General features: G+C 46.4%; 2 protein-coding genes across 8 annotated transcripts in view; both read left to right on the top strand.

The window, feature by feature from the left end:
* Positions 1 to 1,358, top strand: part of PDLIM7 (PDZ and LIM domain 7) — a 94,313-nt gene extending 92,955 nt beyond the window's left edge. For 2 of the 4 annotated variants that reach the window (XR_011557991.1, XR_011557992.1), the window contains 2 exons: positions 1 to 399; positions 452 to 1,358. Coding sequence is in view for 2 of the 4 variants with exons in the window: in XM_070738829.1 (XP_070594930.1) it covers positions 1 to 87 (87 nt within the window). In the remaining 2 variants the exon portion in view is untranslated. The other 2 variants (XM_070738829.1, XM_070738828.1) reach the window with 1 other exon arrangement.
* A 3,328-nt stretch (positions 1,359 to 4,686) lies between these two features.
* DBN1 (drebrin 1) overlaps positions 4,687 to 16,047 on the top strand; it is a 63,819-nt gene continuing 52,458 nt past the window's right edge. For all 4 annotated transcript variants that reach the window (XM_070738824.1, XM_070738821.1, XM_070738822.1 and 1 more), the window contains exon 1: positions 4,687 to 5,039. In XM_070738824.1, the coding sequence (XP_070594925.1) occupies positions 4,954 to 5,039 (86 nt within the window). In that variant the 5' untranslated portion in view covers positions 4,687 to 4,953. The remainder of the gene's footprint in view (positions 5,040 to 16,047) is intronic.

Below are 16,047 nucleotides of genomic sequence, written 5' to 3'. Positions count from 1 at the left end.
ATCTGCCAGATGAATTTGGAAGGAAAAACATTCTACTCCAAAAAGGACAAGCCGCTGTGTAAGAGCCACGCTTTCTCCCACGTGTGAGGGCGAGGAGACCTTAAGTGCCCAAGCTGCTGCCTGCCCAAACTCTGCACCCCCTCTTTCCTGTCCTGAGAAACCCCCCTCCCCCGCCCCAGACCAGATGTCTCACTTGACCATTTTTTCCCCATGGAGGGAAAGGATAAAACGCTCAGGGTCCTTTTAGGGAGGTTTACAACTGTTGTGTTTTTAAAAAATATAAACTGGTGTTCTGCCTGTGCATTTGGCCTTTTGTCTCTTGCAGACTTCATCCCACTTGTGGTTGAAATTGCTAGATGTTTGGGGAGTGGAAGTCCAGGACTTCTAGAGCAGTGTTTCGCAACCTTGGCAACTTGAAGATATCTGGACTTCAACTCCCAGAATTCCCCAGCCAGCGTTCGCTGGCTGGGGAATTCTGGGAGTTGAAGTCCAAATATCTTCAAGTTGCCAAGGTTGGGAAACACTGTTCTAGAGGACACCAGCTTAAGGAAAGATACTGTAGAGTTCTGTGCCAATTTCAGCCAAAGAAAGAAAGTCTCACGAAGTTTCTCCCTAGTAAAGGATCCCAAACGATGGCACGCTTGAAAGGAAGCATCAGCTGGCCTTCCCCCTGAAGTCATTAACTCAGTGAAAACTTGCTATTGATGCCCCAGGGAAAAGTGAGGGAAGGCAGCTTTCTTCCCCAGAGTTCACTAGCATTACTTTCTGTCCCCTTTGCAATGTAATTACCAACAATCCTCTGCTCCCTCTTCCTTCTCTGACAAAGCATTTGCAAAGGGCTTCTATAATCTGGTTGGCTCTGCCTTTTACTCATTCACGTATATTTCCAGCTATGTTGCTCAATAAAATTCCTTTCTCCAACCCCCCCCCCTGCAAACCCTAAATCTCTTTTCCTCCTAACCATTTGCTAGTAAGAAAAAGATGAGACCCCCTATGACAGAAAGTGAGTGGCTTATCTAAAGGATGGTGGTGTAAGTTTCCACAGTCCAAGAAAAAAGCTTACTTCAAAGTACCCATACAAGAAAGTACAGTTTCAAGATCCTACTTCTTCACACCAGCAAAAACTGCTTCTCCATCATGAGATGAACTTGGGACTACTCTATACCTAGGACCACAACTTTATATATACTGTAGCACACAGCTTCTGAAGTCAGTTGATGGTCCCAAAGCATCCCTACCAAAGAACTAATTTGTTTTTTTTTGCTCTAAATGTATTTTTCAGAACTGCGCTGTTCAGCTAGGAGTCTGTGATTCCTTGCCACCTTTGATGCTCTAATAAAATATGTCTTTTAATTCTTCATCTTTGTGGGCTCTGATTGTTTAGGAGTTCCTAATGTTTGGAACATTGGAAGTACAGAAAGGAGATGCAAATAATGGACATTCAAAGCACATTGCTATTACTTTCTTTCTGTTCCTTGTCCTCTAATTGTACTTAGAGGAAATTTCAAGAGAAAGTAACTATGATTGCTACAATTCAAAACTGCACGTGCACCAAGACAAATTCCTTGTGTGTCCAATCACACTTGGCCAATAAAATTCCTATTCTATTCTATATTCTATTCACATATTTTATTTTGAAAAGCAGCAACTAGCAAACATCTTTTCATGGAATAAAGATGCTTTAGGTCAGAAACTGCTGGGAATAATTCCCTTATTATAAGGAAATTGCCTAATCTGGAACAAGGTGGACATCGTAAGTAGACAGTTTGTTTCTCTTCTGGTAATAGTTCAGTGAAATATAAGCAATCTTGGAGAGTGAGGAATACACACACACACAGGCAAGTCCACCCAGTTTAGTGCAATGGCTGTCCACACGTTCATTAAAAAAATGAGAGAAGAACCACAGTGGAATCAAAAGAAGGAAGCTACTAGAGTTGCTTGGTCAAAGTTTATGATGGATTCCTAGGAACCTGGCACCTGCTGAGATATCATATGCTTCATATACTTGATTTGGAGATGAGGAAAGCTGCTCTTTTTACACTGTTCCCCCACCATAAATTCTATTTACAAATTAATTTATCCTTTTTAATGAATCATTGCATTATGCTTAATAATCTGGAGAAGTGTTCTGTGCACTTCCTTGTTTAAGATATATACCCTTTCCCCACCAAAATAAGATAATAAGCCCAATCAGACTTTTGAGTACATGGCAATAAGGCCAAGCACTTATTTCAGGATTCAAAAAAAATATAATGGTATGTTTGTTTGTGTGTGTGTATGTTTTCTTTTAATAAGGGTTTTTTAGTGATTTTTAAATTATTAGATTTGTTGTACATTGTTTTATTATTGCTGTGAGCTGCCCCAAGTCTACGGAGAGGGGCGGCATACAAGTCTGATTATTGATCCTAATTTTTATGAAAGATTTATTGTAATGAGGCAACTTTTCAATGGAGCACATTTTCTAGGGAAGCAAAGCCTCATCTAAAGCACACATCAAATCAATGCCTTGAGGTCATTGTTTCAAGGAAAGTTGATCTATACGTAGACTGTAAGATAGACGATAACAAGAGCTTAGCACACATGGAAACACTGTTAAATTCATTTCATTCATAATTGTTGCTAAGGCCACCTCAAATAGAATTTGACTCCTGGGGATGATATGGATATATTTTTGGAGCAGCAATGTAGTTGTTTGCCATTACCATCTCCGAGGATATTTTTTCCACTTCCATGATATTTCATGCAGTTTCCTTCCCCTCTGTCCTTTTAGACCAACCTTTACTCTTAGGATTTTTGCTTTATAAATATTTCGGAATATGGTAGTTCGGCATAGCCTGGTTCTGGAGGATTTTGTACTTCACTCCTCCACTCGAAACAGAATACCCTACGAAAGCAGACTATCAATCCTAGGTCTAGAAAGCTTAGAACTACGTTGCCTAAAACACGGTCTAAGTATTGCCCACAAGATCATATGCTGCAACGTTCTACCTGTCAATGACTACTTCAGCTTCAATCGCAACAACACAAGAGCACACAACAGATTCAAACTTAATATTAACCGCTCCAAACTTGACTGTAAAAAATATGACTTCAGCAATCGAGTTGTCGAAGCGTGGAACTCATTACCGGACTCAATAGTGTCAATCCCTAACCCCCAACAATTTTCCCTTAGACTATCCACGATTGACCTCTCCAGGTTCCTTAGAGGTCAGTAAGGGGCGTGCATAAGTGCACCAGTGTGCCTTCCGTCCCATGTCCAATTGTCTCTCCTTATCTCATTTATCTTCCTTTCAAATATGTTCACCTATACTTTTATATCTTTTCTTCTATTTTCTTTATTTATATTACTAAATATCTATTCTCTTCAATGTGTATTATGTATTGGACAAAAAAAAAAATAAATTGGTGGGGGTGGGTGGGAGACATTTGCTTGTTTTGGAAAGCGCAAATGTAACAAATGGGAATGTGAAGCCAGGGGCAATTAGTCTCCCCCTACTCTTCACCTTGTCCAGGTCATCATTACAGCTGCTCCCTTTGATTGCATTGCCACTAGAAACCACTTGGGCTTTAGCTGAAGAAGCCAGGTGACTAGAAGAGAAACGCAGGGCCCAGGGAGAGCAAGCCTCTCACTTGATGGATTTTGCAAGGTGCCTTGACAGCCCAGCTGCCACCCACTCATTATGGGAACGAGCCTTTGTCTGACTTCGCAGTCCCAGAAAATGACCTGGAGAAGCTAAACAGGAGGCAGACATCTTTCAAACAGGCAGACATCTAATGCCTATGAGAAGTGCTGAAGAGTGACGGTAGGGGGTCAGCATCCTGCACTTTTCCAAACGCAGCAAGCAGTGATCAACTTAAAAAAAAAATACAGGAGGGATGTGTGTCATTTGGAGAGGGGGGAAAAAAACCAAACAACCCCACAGCTGCTGTAGTCTGTACTGATTCAATTGTTCTGGTGTAAATCATCAGGGCTGAGGATGGCTTTCCCTGCTTAAATCTTTTCCCAGCCTGATGGTATCCAGATGTGCTGGATATGATTACCACCAATCCACACAGCCATCAACCCGGGGATGGCCTTTGCAACGGGGAAACAACACCCCAAGAAGGTGCAAGATGGGGGAAGTTTCCAGTTTTTTCCCCTTAAAGCAGGGGTCTTCAACATTAGCAACTTCATGCTTGGAGGACTTCAATTCCCAGAATTCCCCAGCCAGCATTGCTGGCTGGGGAATTCTGGGAGTGGAAGTCCTCCAGGCTTAAAGTTGCCAAGGTTGGAGACCTCTGCCTTAAAGGAGTAAAGGGAGGCATCCAGAACTAAACTATAAAAAGTTTATACTGTACTCTCCTGCGATCTGGGACCAGAAGATGCCCTTTGGAAGAGAGTCCCTCAGTCAAGTTCCTTTCTGGCCGGTCCCTGTGAGACGGATCACAACCATAAACTTGTTTTTATACACAACGGCCTATCGGTGCTCGTGCAGAGTGTGAGGGAAGTTCACCCCGAGGATGTCGCCGTGTACACAGTTCCCGAGAGGCTGCGGAGAGAAGGAACAACAGATGCTCTGTGGGGATGGCCCATCTCCTACGCCCACAACTTAACACCTGAGGGGAGGGCGGGTTCTTTTTTCTCTCGTGCCGGCCGGGCTCTTTCGCCGAAGGGCTTTTAAGGGGCTGCAAGATGGCTGATCCCGCGCACCCACGTGTGGAGAAACCGGGAGGCTGAGGAGAGACGGGGCAGGGGTGGGAGGGGAGGGGTGGGGGAGCCCGTGCTGCCGGCGCTAGGACCCAGCGCGCCCGCGCAGGCGGAGCCTCCTCTCCTCGCCCGCCCGGCTCTCCTCTCGGCTGCTGCAGTGTCTCCGAGGCGAGCAGGCGAGGCGGCCTGTCTTCATCCGAGCGCGGCTCCCGGTACTGCTCTCTCTCCCCGCTCCCGACAGCAGCATCCTTCCGTCGCCGCCGGCCATGGCTGGCGTGAGCTTCAGCGCCAACCGCCTGGAGCTGCTGGCCTCGTATCAGGAGGTGATCGGAGAAGACAGCCCCACGGACTGGTAAGACACCCCCCCCTGTCCACCCGCCCACCCACTCAAGGCGACCCAAGCTCTTTGTCCCCTCGGTGGGGAGGGGGCGGTGGCTCCAAGCCGCTTTGTACAGGGGGGCGTGGGCGGTGTCTGCCTTTGCCTGCCCGCCTCGCTTTTTCTTCTCTGGGAAAAGGCTCGCCCGCTCCTTCACACCCCCACCCCCCTTGAAAAATGCTCCCCGTTTAGCCGCGGAGGATGAGCAGGCAGGGGGAATTCCGCGCCTCCCACCGGCAAGATGCTCCTTGAACGGGGGGACGAACGGGCGGAGGGAGAAGAAGCCATTAGCAAACCCCCCGAGTGGTGCATTGGCAACGCCGCTTGCCGTTTGGGGCGAGGTGGGGCGACGGCTCCTTTTTTTTTTTCTGTGTGGGATTGAAAGGAGGGCGCCGGCTGAAGATGCTCCGACGGGTCTTTTGTGGTGAAAAAGGCGGCGCCCTCTTTAAGGCGAGGGGGACTGGCAGCCCGGGAAGCCCTCGCGTGGGATTTTCAGGCTGGAAGGCGCGTTCCCCCCCCTCCCTGGCACTTTGTCTCGGGCGGGGGCGGATCCCCTTCGCTCCTTCCACCTGCTCTGCTGCCTGGAGCGGAGCCGTCGTGAGCCTGGCGGCCGTAGCCCCGCACGAGGCAGCCCCAGGCCGTCATCTTGGAAGGCTGCCCCCTGCTGCGGTCATCCTAGAGCCCTTTCGTGGCCTTGCCTGCCTCTCTTTTCTTTCCCCGGGTTGGGGTTTTTTTTGGGGGGGTGGGGGCGAAAGTTCTCCGATAGGGACCCGCTACACAAAGGAAGGTGGGGCCGGGCAAGGAGAGAGGCGGGGGTCTGAAAGCTTGAGGGGAGGGACTGGTAGACGGGGAGGGGGGGAGGAGGAGGGGGAGGAGGATCTGTGAGAGGAGTAAAAGGGAGGCATCCAGAACTAGGTATCTCAATTCAAGAAATGCAAACTCGGGCGGCCTTTCTTCCTAGCTACTGAGGCCTGAGGTCGGCAGGAAGAGGGGATTTTCTGTGTTTGAGGCCTTTTCTTCTCTGGGGCTGAGGAAGCCTAGATACCAGTCTCTGTAGCCCTGGTGTACCATTCAAAGGCCTTCGGAGGAGGGGAGAGGCGTTGGTCAAGAGCCTTGAGGCTAGTCCTTCCCAGAGCAACCTTGGTTTGAAGGCTGCTTGTGGAAACCACCTCCTTACAAAGAGACAACACAATTGGTGTCTGCTCCTTTTTATTTTTGCAGTCCCCTCCCCCCCCAGGATGGAGGTTTTGATAAGGAGACTTGCTTATTGGCATTTCTGGCTAATAGGCATTCACAGCTCTGAAGCAGAAGGGATCTTCCCTTTGTATCTCAGGAATGGTTTTCAGAAATTTAAAGCAATGTGTTTCAGAGGCCACTGAAGATTATTCCCAGGCAGTTTAAGTACATGTACTTTATAAGGTGCAGACTTGACGGGAGAAGTTCAGATAGTCCCATAAATCAAGGTGGCAATACTGCATTTAGCTTGAAATTATAGAAGAGTTAATCTGGTATCTATTATACAGGTTTTTTTAAAAGGAGGGGGGAATCTGCGGAGAGGGGCAGCATACAAATCTAATAAATAATAATAATAATAATAATAATAATAATAATAATAATAAATAATTATTTTTTAGTGTTTAAAGCAATGGTGGCCTATATCCTCTATGGATGTTTTGAGTAGGTCTCTCTTTTTCAGCATCAGTTCCCTATTGGTAAAATCCAGCATTTACTCTTTACTCTTTTATTTAGATAAGTAAATTAAGGAACAATAGAAAGCATGTTTTACTACACATGTGTGGCATATGTGACTGCTGATGACAGGATTCCATCCACTGTAGGCTTCATATTTTCTAAGACACCTCTGGAGTTATTATTTTAAAAAATATTTACGTAATCATGCATTTGTCTTCATAGTAGCTTTTCCCATCTGGATGCCTTCCAGATGTACTTCTTACTCCCATGCAGCTGGGTGATAGTTGAGAAAAGATAGAAAAGCACTTATTTAGAATTTAAATGTAAGTGATTATTCTAACATTCCTCTGAGGCTTTATTTACCTTGCATATTGACCCTCACATTTTCAATGTTTGTTTTGTTTTAATGCAGGGTTTCCCCCTTTCTGAAAACAGTTTCTTGGATCTCCTGAGCCTGCTACATCTCTCCCCCTCTATCTGCCAGGAAGATTCTTCCCCCTGTTATTGTTGGGGTTCCTTTCCCCACTACTCAGGTTGCTTGGAAGTTCTTGTGAACCCATAAAGTATAATTTTAGCAAAAGTGCCATGAATCCTTTGATAAAAAGTAAAATCTCCCAAGTTGAGCTTGACCCCTAATGATTTTACAGATACCTCCATACAGTTTTTAAAGCAACAGCAATGTAGTTTGCCATTGGCTTCTTCCTGGGTGGTTTATAACTTCCCACTTTAGCCTCCAGCTCTCATAACCCCAGATAGTTTTCTATCCAAACTCTAACTTGTCCTTACCTATGCTTGGTTTCCAAACCTAGAGAGAGAGAAAAGAGAGAGAGAGAGAGAGAAAAGAGAGAGAGAGAGAGAGAGACAATGAGGTGTCACCAACAATTTTTATTTCCTCTTTCCAAAGACATGTGCCATAAAGATTCCATAAAGATGGAGTCTTTTATTTTCTTTGGTCTTCTTGGCAGGATGTGACTCCTGGTTCAGAAGCTGAAAAGTTCTGTGCTTTGAACTTGATCCGCCCCTACTCATCTACTACAATGTCTTTGAAGCTGCCCATATCATCAGCACATCGATTGCAGAAGGGACAGCTAGTTCTTGTCCTCTCCTGCTGAGCCATGCGTTTCATACTCATTTCTGGAGAGGAAGATGGTGGACATGGTTTTCCTGGGGATATTAAAAGCCTTCATCTATGCTTTGCTTCCCCCCCCCATCAATTAGTTTTCTTCCCCTTTTAGTGCTCCTATTTTCCTCCCTACCATATGCACACACACACACACCATGTGCTTCATAGGGGGAGGTCTTCCTTCTTTGAAGCTCACTCTTCTTCTCTTTCCTCCACAGCAGAAGGTCTCCAGCTGTTCTTTTGCCTACTTCCTTCTCTTCCAAGTGCTCAGAGACCCTCCTCCCTGGCTCCAACTTGGAAGCTAGGGCCTCATGGACTGCTTAGCCGGAGACGCTGCCTATAAATCATTGTACATCCACTTGCTAACAATAAAGAGGCAGCTGGAAGGAGCATATATATAGTACCAGTAGGGTTTGTGGTAGGAAGTGGAGAAACAACAATGGGAAATGATCACAGCATTGTATGAAAGAAATTCTAGGCTCAGAAAATCATGAATTTGAAACAGGAGGAAAGGTTTGGTGCAAAATGAGTCAAAAGCAACCAAAACCTATATAATATATCAAATACAATCATTCCTTTGTTCTGTTCCCACTATCAGAAATTAAGTTGTCAGCTTTTTAGGATAGTGGCCTGTCATTTCCTCTTCCCACATACTGTAAAATTGTGAAATTAATACTGCCTAAGTAGCAATACTAATTGGGAGAGTTAAGAGAAGGTGCAAATCACATTCATGGGATCTACCATGAAAAAGCCATATCTTTGGGAGAGCGGGCTATTTGGGGTGGGTAAGGGTCAGGTAATAATGATGAACTGCTGTCCACAACTTAGGGCAGTGTTTCCCAACCTTGGCAACTTGAAGATATCTGGACTTCAACTCCCAGAATTGAAGTCCAGATATCTTCAAGTTGCCAAGGTTGGGAAACATTGACTTAGGGAGCAGGTAAAGGGATCAACATGGAAGAAAATCCCTTGAATTAAAGATTGGGGTCATACCTAAAGCATGCATTTTTTATTAAATTAGGCAGAGTGCTGCAACAATATTCATGGATTTTCTCCTAAAACCCCTCCTCTGAAAAGAGAGCACAGAATACACCCATAATAGACGTAGTGCTGCTATGTTTTTAAAGACAGGCTCATGTGATTTTGATCTCTCCAGAAAATAGTGTGGTTGGATTTCCTAGGGAGAAGTCCATCTTGAAGTCAGTCAGATTAGGTGGCTTGGCAGTTAGTTTACTGGCTTTTGTGACAGGACATCCTTAAGCTCTTTCTCAAGCTTCTTGAACTTAGAGAGACTCCTGGCTCTTTATAATCAGCAGACAGGCAAATACTGTAGTGCATGTTAAATCAGAATTTAAAATCCTGTCGTGACATTAATTCTGCCCTGTAATTTAGTTTTTGAAGATGGCATTAGCTATCAAATAAACCCCTCCCCGAGCTTTCGAAGATGCTTTCAATTATTATACCAGTGCTCTGTTGAGTTGGTCAGAATTTAATTAAAATATATTTGCTGCTAACCAGCCTCTCTCCTCCACTCCCATTGATCCAGCTACCACCCTCCTTTTTAAAGCTCCAGTAAGAATATTAAGATCTTTTGTTAATTTGCTGTTGGATACTGGAGTTATATCCTTGCAATTTTTTCAAAATTTTATTACCATTTGTATTTGCGCTGTTGTACTAGAGGTCTTTTTTCAGCTCTAGGCCATTTCTTCCTTTTTAAAAAAAATATATATATTATTGGTTTTTTCAAAGTAACAAACACAACAAACAAAACATATAACATTTAATGGAGCTCCAGTGGCTCCACTCAAAGAGCTTGGGGTAGCATTTTATACTCATTAACCACCATATGAATTAGCAAAACTGATCACCTGTATCAGTGGCAAATCTTAATTGTGCAGGGGATCTGAAGCTGGGAATCTCCTGCCTTAGTTCCATGCCCCATTTTTTGCCTCTCCTTTCTTTCTCCATTTGCCTTAGTTTTCCTCTCATGCTGCTCTCCTGGCCCTGAGATCTCTCTCCCCTGTTGGCTGGCCTTCCTTTGTCCTCTTGAAGCATTTTTATCCAGCTTGCTCTCCAAGGCTGCTGGGCGGGAACATCCCCCTTCTATCCAATGCTGCAATAGAAAGTCTTTCTCCTCTTGTGTGCAACATGCCGCTTCCTCCTCTAGCTTTTTAATGCCTTTCCCATTTGGAACCCAATGTTGGACTCTGCCCAGATTTTTGGGGCCGAGTCTCATCCGGTTCACTCTAGTAGTGACACAGAGAAGAAGGGATGCTAGCACGGAAGCTGAGAATAATGTGTAGAGAAAGATCCCCGTTGTATGGCAGCTGCAGAGATTTGGGGGTAGACAGTGGAGTTGAAGTATGATGGAATTATGGAGGCTGGGTTGGCTCTGATGAATCTGGTTGGGTAGAATTGGGAAGCCACGTGACTCAGCAACATTGGGTTTCTCTGCTGGGCTCTAAATGGGAAGAATTGAATTTCAGAAAAAACGAAGACCAAGATTTCCTTTGGTTTTGATCAAGTGTCCCCTTTAAAGAGGGAGGAAGATCACTGGAGCCTAAAGCTGGGGGGAGAGATATCTTCCACCTTTTTTTAAAAAGCCCAATTTCCCCCCATTATCCTGTGGTTTGAACTCATCGGGCCATTGCTGCTCCAGGGCACACTCAAGTGATGCACTGCTTTGCCCAAGGACCAAGAGAGCTTGCAAACCTCGAGTGCTTCGCAATGAATGAGCCAAAAGGCTGCAACACCCTCCACCCTAAAAGCAACATCTGGAGGTGGGACAAAAGAAACCCTACCCCAGCTTCTAAGAAAGGGGGCCAAGAAAAGTCTGCTGTCTGGATCTTATTCCCAAAAGATGCTGGGGAAGCCAGCTGGGGATGGTTGGGGTGGGGCTGAACAATAAGGTCTTTATGCAGCAAGCCTTAACCCTGGCTGGTGGGCAGCTGTCCATCCAGCAGGCCCCCATCCTGGAGCCATTCGAGTGTGATCATGGAAGGAGTGTTGGAGGGCTGGGCTGAGGGTGGAAGGCACCTGGCCACCTTCCCTTGTGGCTCAAGGTCATTTGGGTGACACAAGGCTCCTTATCTTGGGGTGGGGGTGGGTGTTAGGCTAAACCACTCCTATTCCCTGGCCGTGCTCGCTTCGTGGGCAATCAATTCAATGAGGGAGAATTACGGTTCCTGTCTGGGAAGCAGAAAAGTGCTGAAGGCGGCAGAAACTGCCTGCGGGGTGGAGAGCGAGGACGGACAAAGACTCTGCCTCTGCGCTGCTTTGGCGGGGCGTGGGGTGGGTCGGGGGTGGGGGAGAGATGCTGGGAAGGGAGCGGTCCTTCCCCCACCCGCCTGGCTGTGAGACCTTCGGCAAAAAATCGATCCCGCTGAGGCTCTCAGGAGGGCGGGGAACCCCTCGGGGCTGGGGTCAGAATGGATGCCCTCTGGGTGTCCAGCCGGGAGAATCGCACGTGGCCGCTTTGTACGTCAGAACCGAGAGGGCGCGACGCGGGGCGTGGGGAGGAGGTTCCGCAGCTGCCTTTTGCTCCCGAGGGTGGAGTTGGGTGTGTGAGAGAGAGGCGAGGGCGCTGAGGGGCGCCGCGCCGCCCCCTTAGAAAGCTCGCTTGAGGGAGCCGCTGGGCCAGGCTTTCTAGCAATGCCGAGCTCAGCCGCGACCTGTTGGTTGGCCTTTTCGCTTTTCTCCGAGCAGCGGTCCAGCTTAAAGCCACGCCCTCTTCAGGCTCGCCTTTCCCGACAATTGTGCCCCTCCCCCCCTAAAAAGGCGGCGTGGTGCTCCCCTCTTCCTCCTCCACGCCTGGGGTCTCGCCAACCCGCCCTTCCCCCCTTTGTGGAGACTGCTGGGGCCCATTACTCGAGCAGAAAGGAATTTGGTGCCGTTTTCCTCACGCCGGCGCCCTGGGGCTCGCGTGGTGCATTAGAAACACATGTGCCTGAACCCCCGGCTCCATAAGGCGACGGCCCGGGGTTGGGAGTGGAAGCTGTGCCTCTCCTGCAACCAGAAACCCCCGGGCCCTCTTTTCCCTCAGCTGGGAAGGCTCGATTTTAAGGCCAGCCTCTCTCTTTCTTGAGCCTAGCAACCAGCTGCTGATATATGTCGGAGCTGTGTCCCGGCTTTTTTTTTTTTTTAGGCGAGGAACACGGTGGGAAAACATGCAGGGGTAAAGGTTTTCTTTAATTATAGGGTTTAAATCCCCCCCAAAAAATCCGCTAGCAAGCACTCTGTCATTTTCAAAACAAAAGGAAAAAAAATCAGTTTTAAAAGCTTAAAACTTTTTAATAGCACAATGCATTAATAGGCTGGAGAAAGAGGAGCACATTTACCGACTTTACATTACAAGAGGAATGTTGCCAAAGCATTTCCCAGGGAAGTGCATTCCATAACCTGGGAGTAATGCAGAAGGGGGCTTAGTCTATCCTGTAGTGGAGAAAGGCTGGCCTCTGAGAAGGGGTTACATCAGTGTTTCCCAACCTTGGCAACTTGAAGAGATCTGGACTTCAACTCCCAGAATTCCCCAGCCAGCATTTGCTGGCTGGGGAATTCTGGGAGTTGAGGTCCAGATCTCTTCCAGTTGCCAAGGTTGGGAAACACTGCTAGACATTTTAAGGGCTGGACAAGTTCAGAAGTTCAGAAAGGGAGAAGCACTAATTTAGGTAATCACATCCTAAGCCCATTGGCAGGGTATTAAACCACGGGCTGCCAAAATCGGGACAGCTCTAGATGATAGCAGAGATGCAGAAAACTCTTTGCTGCTAACTTCTGATTGTCCTGATCTTTTATGAAAGGAAATGTGATTAAAAGTAAATACCAAACCCATCAATTTGTGTCCTAGAAACAATTAATGCAGATCTTTCAGATAGGCCCAGCCCTGCTGCCTTTCCCCCCCAGCTGCAACTGCTAGTCAGTTTAAGACTTGTTCCATATTAGAGTGATCCCATGTGACTGTAGATAATTGCAAACAATTCAGCTGGCTCAAAGATTTGCAGGTAGTCCTCCACTTACCATCACAATTGAGCCCAAAATTTATGTTGGTAAGCGAGAAATTTGCTAAGTGGGTTTTACCCCATTCTTACAACTTTTCTCACCAGGTTTATTCAGTGAATAAATTCAGATGTTAAATTAGCCGGGTTGATAAATGAATTTGGTTTCCCCATTGACTTTGCCTGTCAGAAGGTTGCAAGAGGGGATCACAAGTCCCAGCAACACTGAAGTCAGTTGTCAAGCATAGAAACAGAGAAACAGAGAAGTCTGACAGCAGAAAAAGACCTCATGGTCCATCTAGTCTGCCCTTATACTATTTCCTGTATTTTATCTTAGGATGGATATATGTTTATCCCAGGCATGTTTAAATTCAGTTACTGTGGATTTACCAACCACGTCTGCTGGAAGTTTGTTCCAAGGATCTACTACTCTTTCAGTAAAATATGAATGTAATTTGAATGTAAATCATATGACGAGCGATGGGCTACGAGCCGGAACGCTAAATTGTGCTCGCCGCGGCGGCTCGTAAGTTCTTGTGGGACCAGCGCGATTTTGCTCCTGCACCTGTGGAGGTAGCAAAATTGCACCCGTGTTTCGGTGAGGTTTTTACCTGCAGCTCCATGCGCAATTTTGCTACCTTCACAGGTACAGCCGCAAAATTGTGCTGGTCCCGCAAGAACTTACGAGCCGCGGCGGTGAGCGCAATTTAGCATTCCGGCTCGTAGCCCACCGCTGCATATGACCATAGGTCAAAAGTCTGAAAATTGATCATGCCACTTTTTTTTCAGTGTCCTTGTAACTTCCAATGCTCACTGTGAACCATTGTAAATTGAGGACTACCTGTATTGCAACTCGACTACTGTAACGCTCTCTACATGGGGCTACCTTTGAAAAGTGTTCAGGAACTTCAGATCGTGCAGAATGCAGCTGCAAGAGCAATCATGGGCTTTCCCAAATATGCCCATGTTACACCAACACTACGCAGTCTGCATTGGTTGCCGATCAGTTTCCGGTCACAATTCAAAGTGTTGGTTATGACCTATAAAGCCCTTCATGGCACCGGACCAGAATATCTCAGGGACCGCCTTCTGCTGCACGAATCCCAGCGACCAGTTAGGTCCCACAGAGTGGGTCTTCTCCGGGTCCTGTCAACCAAACAATATCGCTTGGCGGGACCCAGAGGAAGAGCCTTCTCTATGGTGGCCCTGGCCCTCTGGAACCAACTCCCCCCAGAGATTAGAATTGGCCCCACCCTCCTTGCCTTTTGAAAGCTGCTTAAAACCCACCTCTGCCACCAGGCATGGGGGAATTGAGATATTCTTTCCCCCTAGGCCTTTACAATTTTATGCATGGTATGTCTGTATGTATGTTTGGTTTTTATAATAATGGGTTTTTAACTGTTTTTAGTATTGGATTATTATTATATGCTGTTTTATTACTGTTGTTAGCAGCCCCGAGTCTGCGGAGAGGGGCGGCATATGAATCTAATAAATAAATAAATAAATTCATTGTGCAAGTCTGCTTCTCACCAAAGGTCCTGCCTGCAGTTCCAGTGAGAGGAAAGAACTCTTCTGATGGGATAGTTTCAGGTGTATTGCAACCATTTCTAAAACCTCAATAACCAAGTTTGATTTTCAAACATAGGAATAAGGCAAATGTGTGAATATATGAATTTGCACAGGGGATTAGCCACCCACATCTTAGTCTCCATCAGGGATGAAATGCTCCCTGTTCACTTGTGCCTATTGGTCGTCGGAGAGCCAGTCGCGAAAGGAGTGGGAGGCTCCGCCCACCCACTGGCATTTGGGTTCTTTTACCCTCTGCAAATGCACAAAGTATTCTGTGCATGCGCAGAGGGTAAAAACCCAAATGGGGTTGTCTGGGTGGGTGGGCACAGCCTCACTCTCCCTTCGCGACCGGCTCTCCAATGACCGATAGGCACAAGTGAACTGGTATCATTTCACCCCTGGTCTCCATGGTGTGATGAGGATTCAATGATATGCAAAGATAGAAAACTGGGACTTGGGTAAAACTTGGTTAATTTAGCTGTTTAAGTATAACTTGCAAACAAAGCCTGTGTGTAAATTACTTGTATGCATACACGTTGTACAGTGTTCCCTCGATTTTCGCGGGTTCCAACTTCGTGAAATGTCTATACCACGGTTTTTCAAAAATATTAATTAAAAAAATACTTTGCGGGTTTTATTTACTTCTGCATTTCTACTTTGCGGAAATTCGACTTTCGCAGGTGGTCTTGGAACGCATCCCCCGTGAAAATCGACAGAACACTGTATATGGATATAATATTACTATTGCACATTGTGGTACGTGACATAGGATATGGTCAAACTTCACCATTTGTTTTACAGAGATGTTAAAAATCAAAAGCACAGAAGACCAAGGCTGAAACCTTTCCACCTCCTGGAATAACCTAGTTTGCACTAGCTTTGCTCCCTTTCCCATAGTCCCCATGCAAAATGTAGGCTCAGGGCCTTGTAATTATTCTCCAACCAGGAAATGTGACCCACTCTTACCTTATAGGACACAGTGAGGGGAAAGCAGTTGTCTGTGTGTCAAAATGACAGCCCGACAGCAACTGGCTAAGAGACAAAGAGCAGAGCAGCTGGCAGTGAGAAGTTGTGCATGATATCTCCACCCAGAGCACTGCCTGCTGTTGAAGCCAGGAGATGTGATACAGCTGGGAGAATCAGGGTGAGACTCTACTTAGCTGAAAGTAGCAGCAGCTGCTGCATTTCCATTCCCACCCGTGGGGAACAATTATATTTCAGGGTTAAGTTGCATGCAGCTCTTGCCAGCAGCTTAATTGCTGAATTCAGGAGCATTGGGAGGGCATTGCTCCTTATGACAGGCTGTGCCCCTTTCTGTCCAAATACCCATGGAAATTTTCTATCCAGCACTTATCGGCTAGCTGAGTGTCAAATTAGTAGTGGATGGAGGTTACTGTAATTAGTGACACACTGTTTGAACTAAAGGCAGTGTGGGTGCCTCGGTTGGTGCCAAGCTGGGCTTCTCTGCCCAGTGACCTGGGAGAAGGGCACAGAGCAATTTTGGACTTAGAAATAACAAAGATCCTGTACTGGTAGCTCCCCCATTCAATCAGGAGTACAGTAAGGTAGCAATAAAGTTCTTCTGATGAGGTGCCTGCCTTCTGTC

This window comes from Erythrolamprus reginae, chromosome 2 (assembly GCF_031021105.1).
Source record: "Erythrolamprus reginae isolate rEryReg1 chromosome 2, rEryReg1.hap1, whole genome shotgun sequence".
NCBI lineage: Eukaryota > Metazoa > Chordata > Lepidosauria > Squamata > Dipsadidae > Erythrolamprus > Erythrolamprus reginae.
This window is presented reverse-complemented; position numbering and strand designations above follow the sequence as displayed.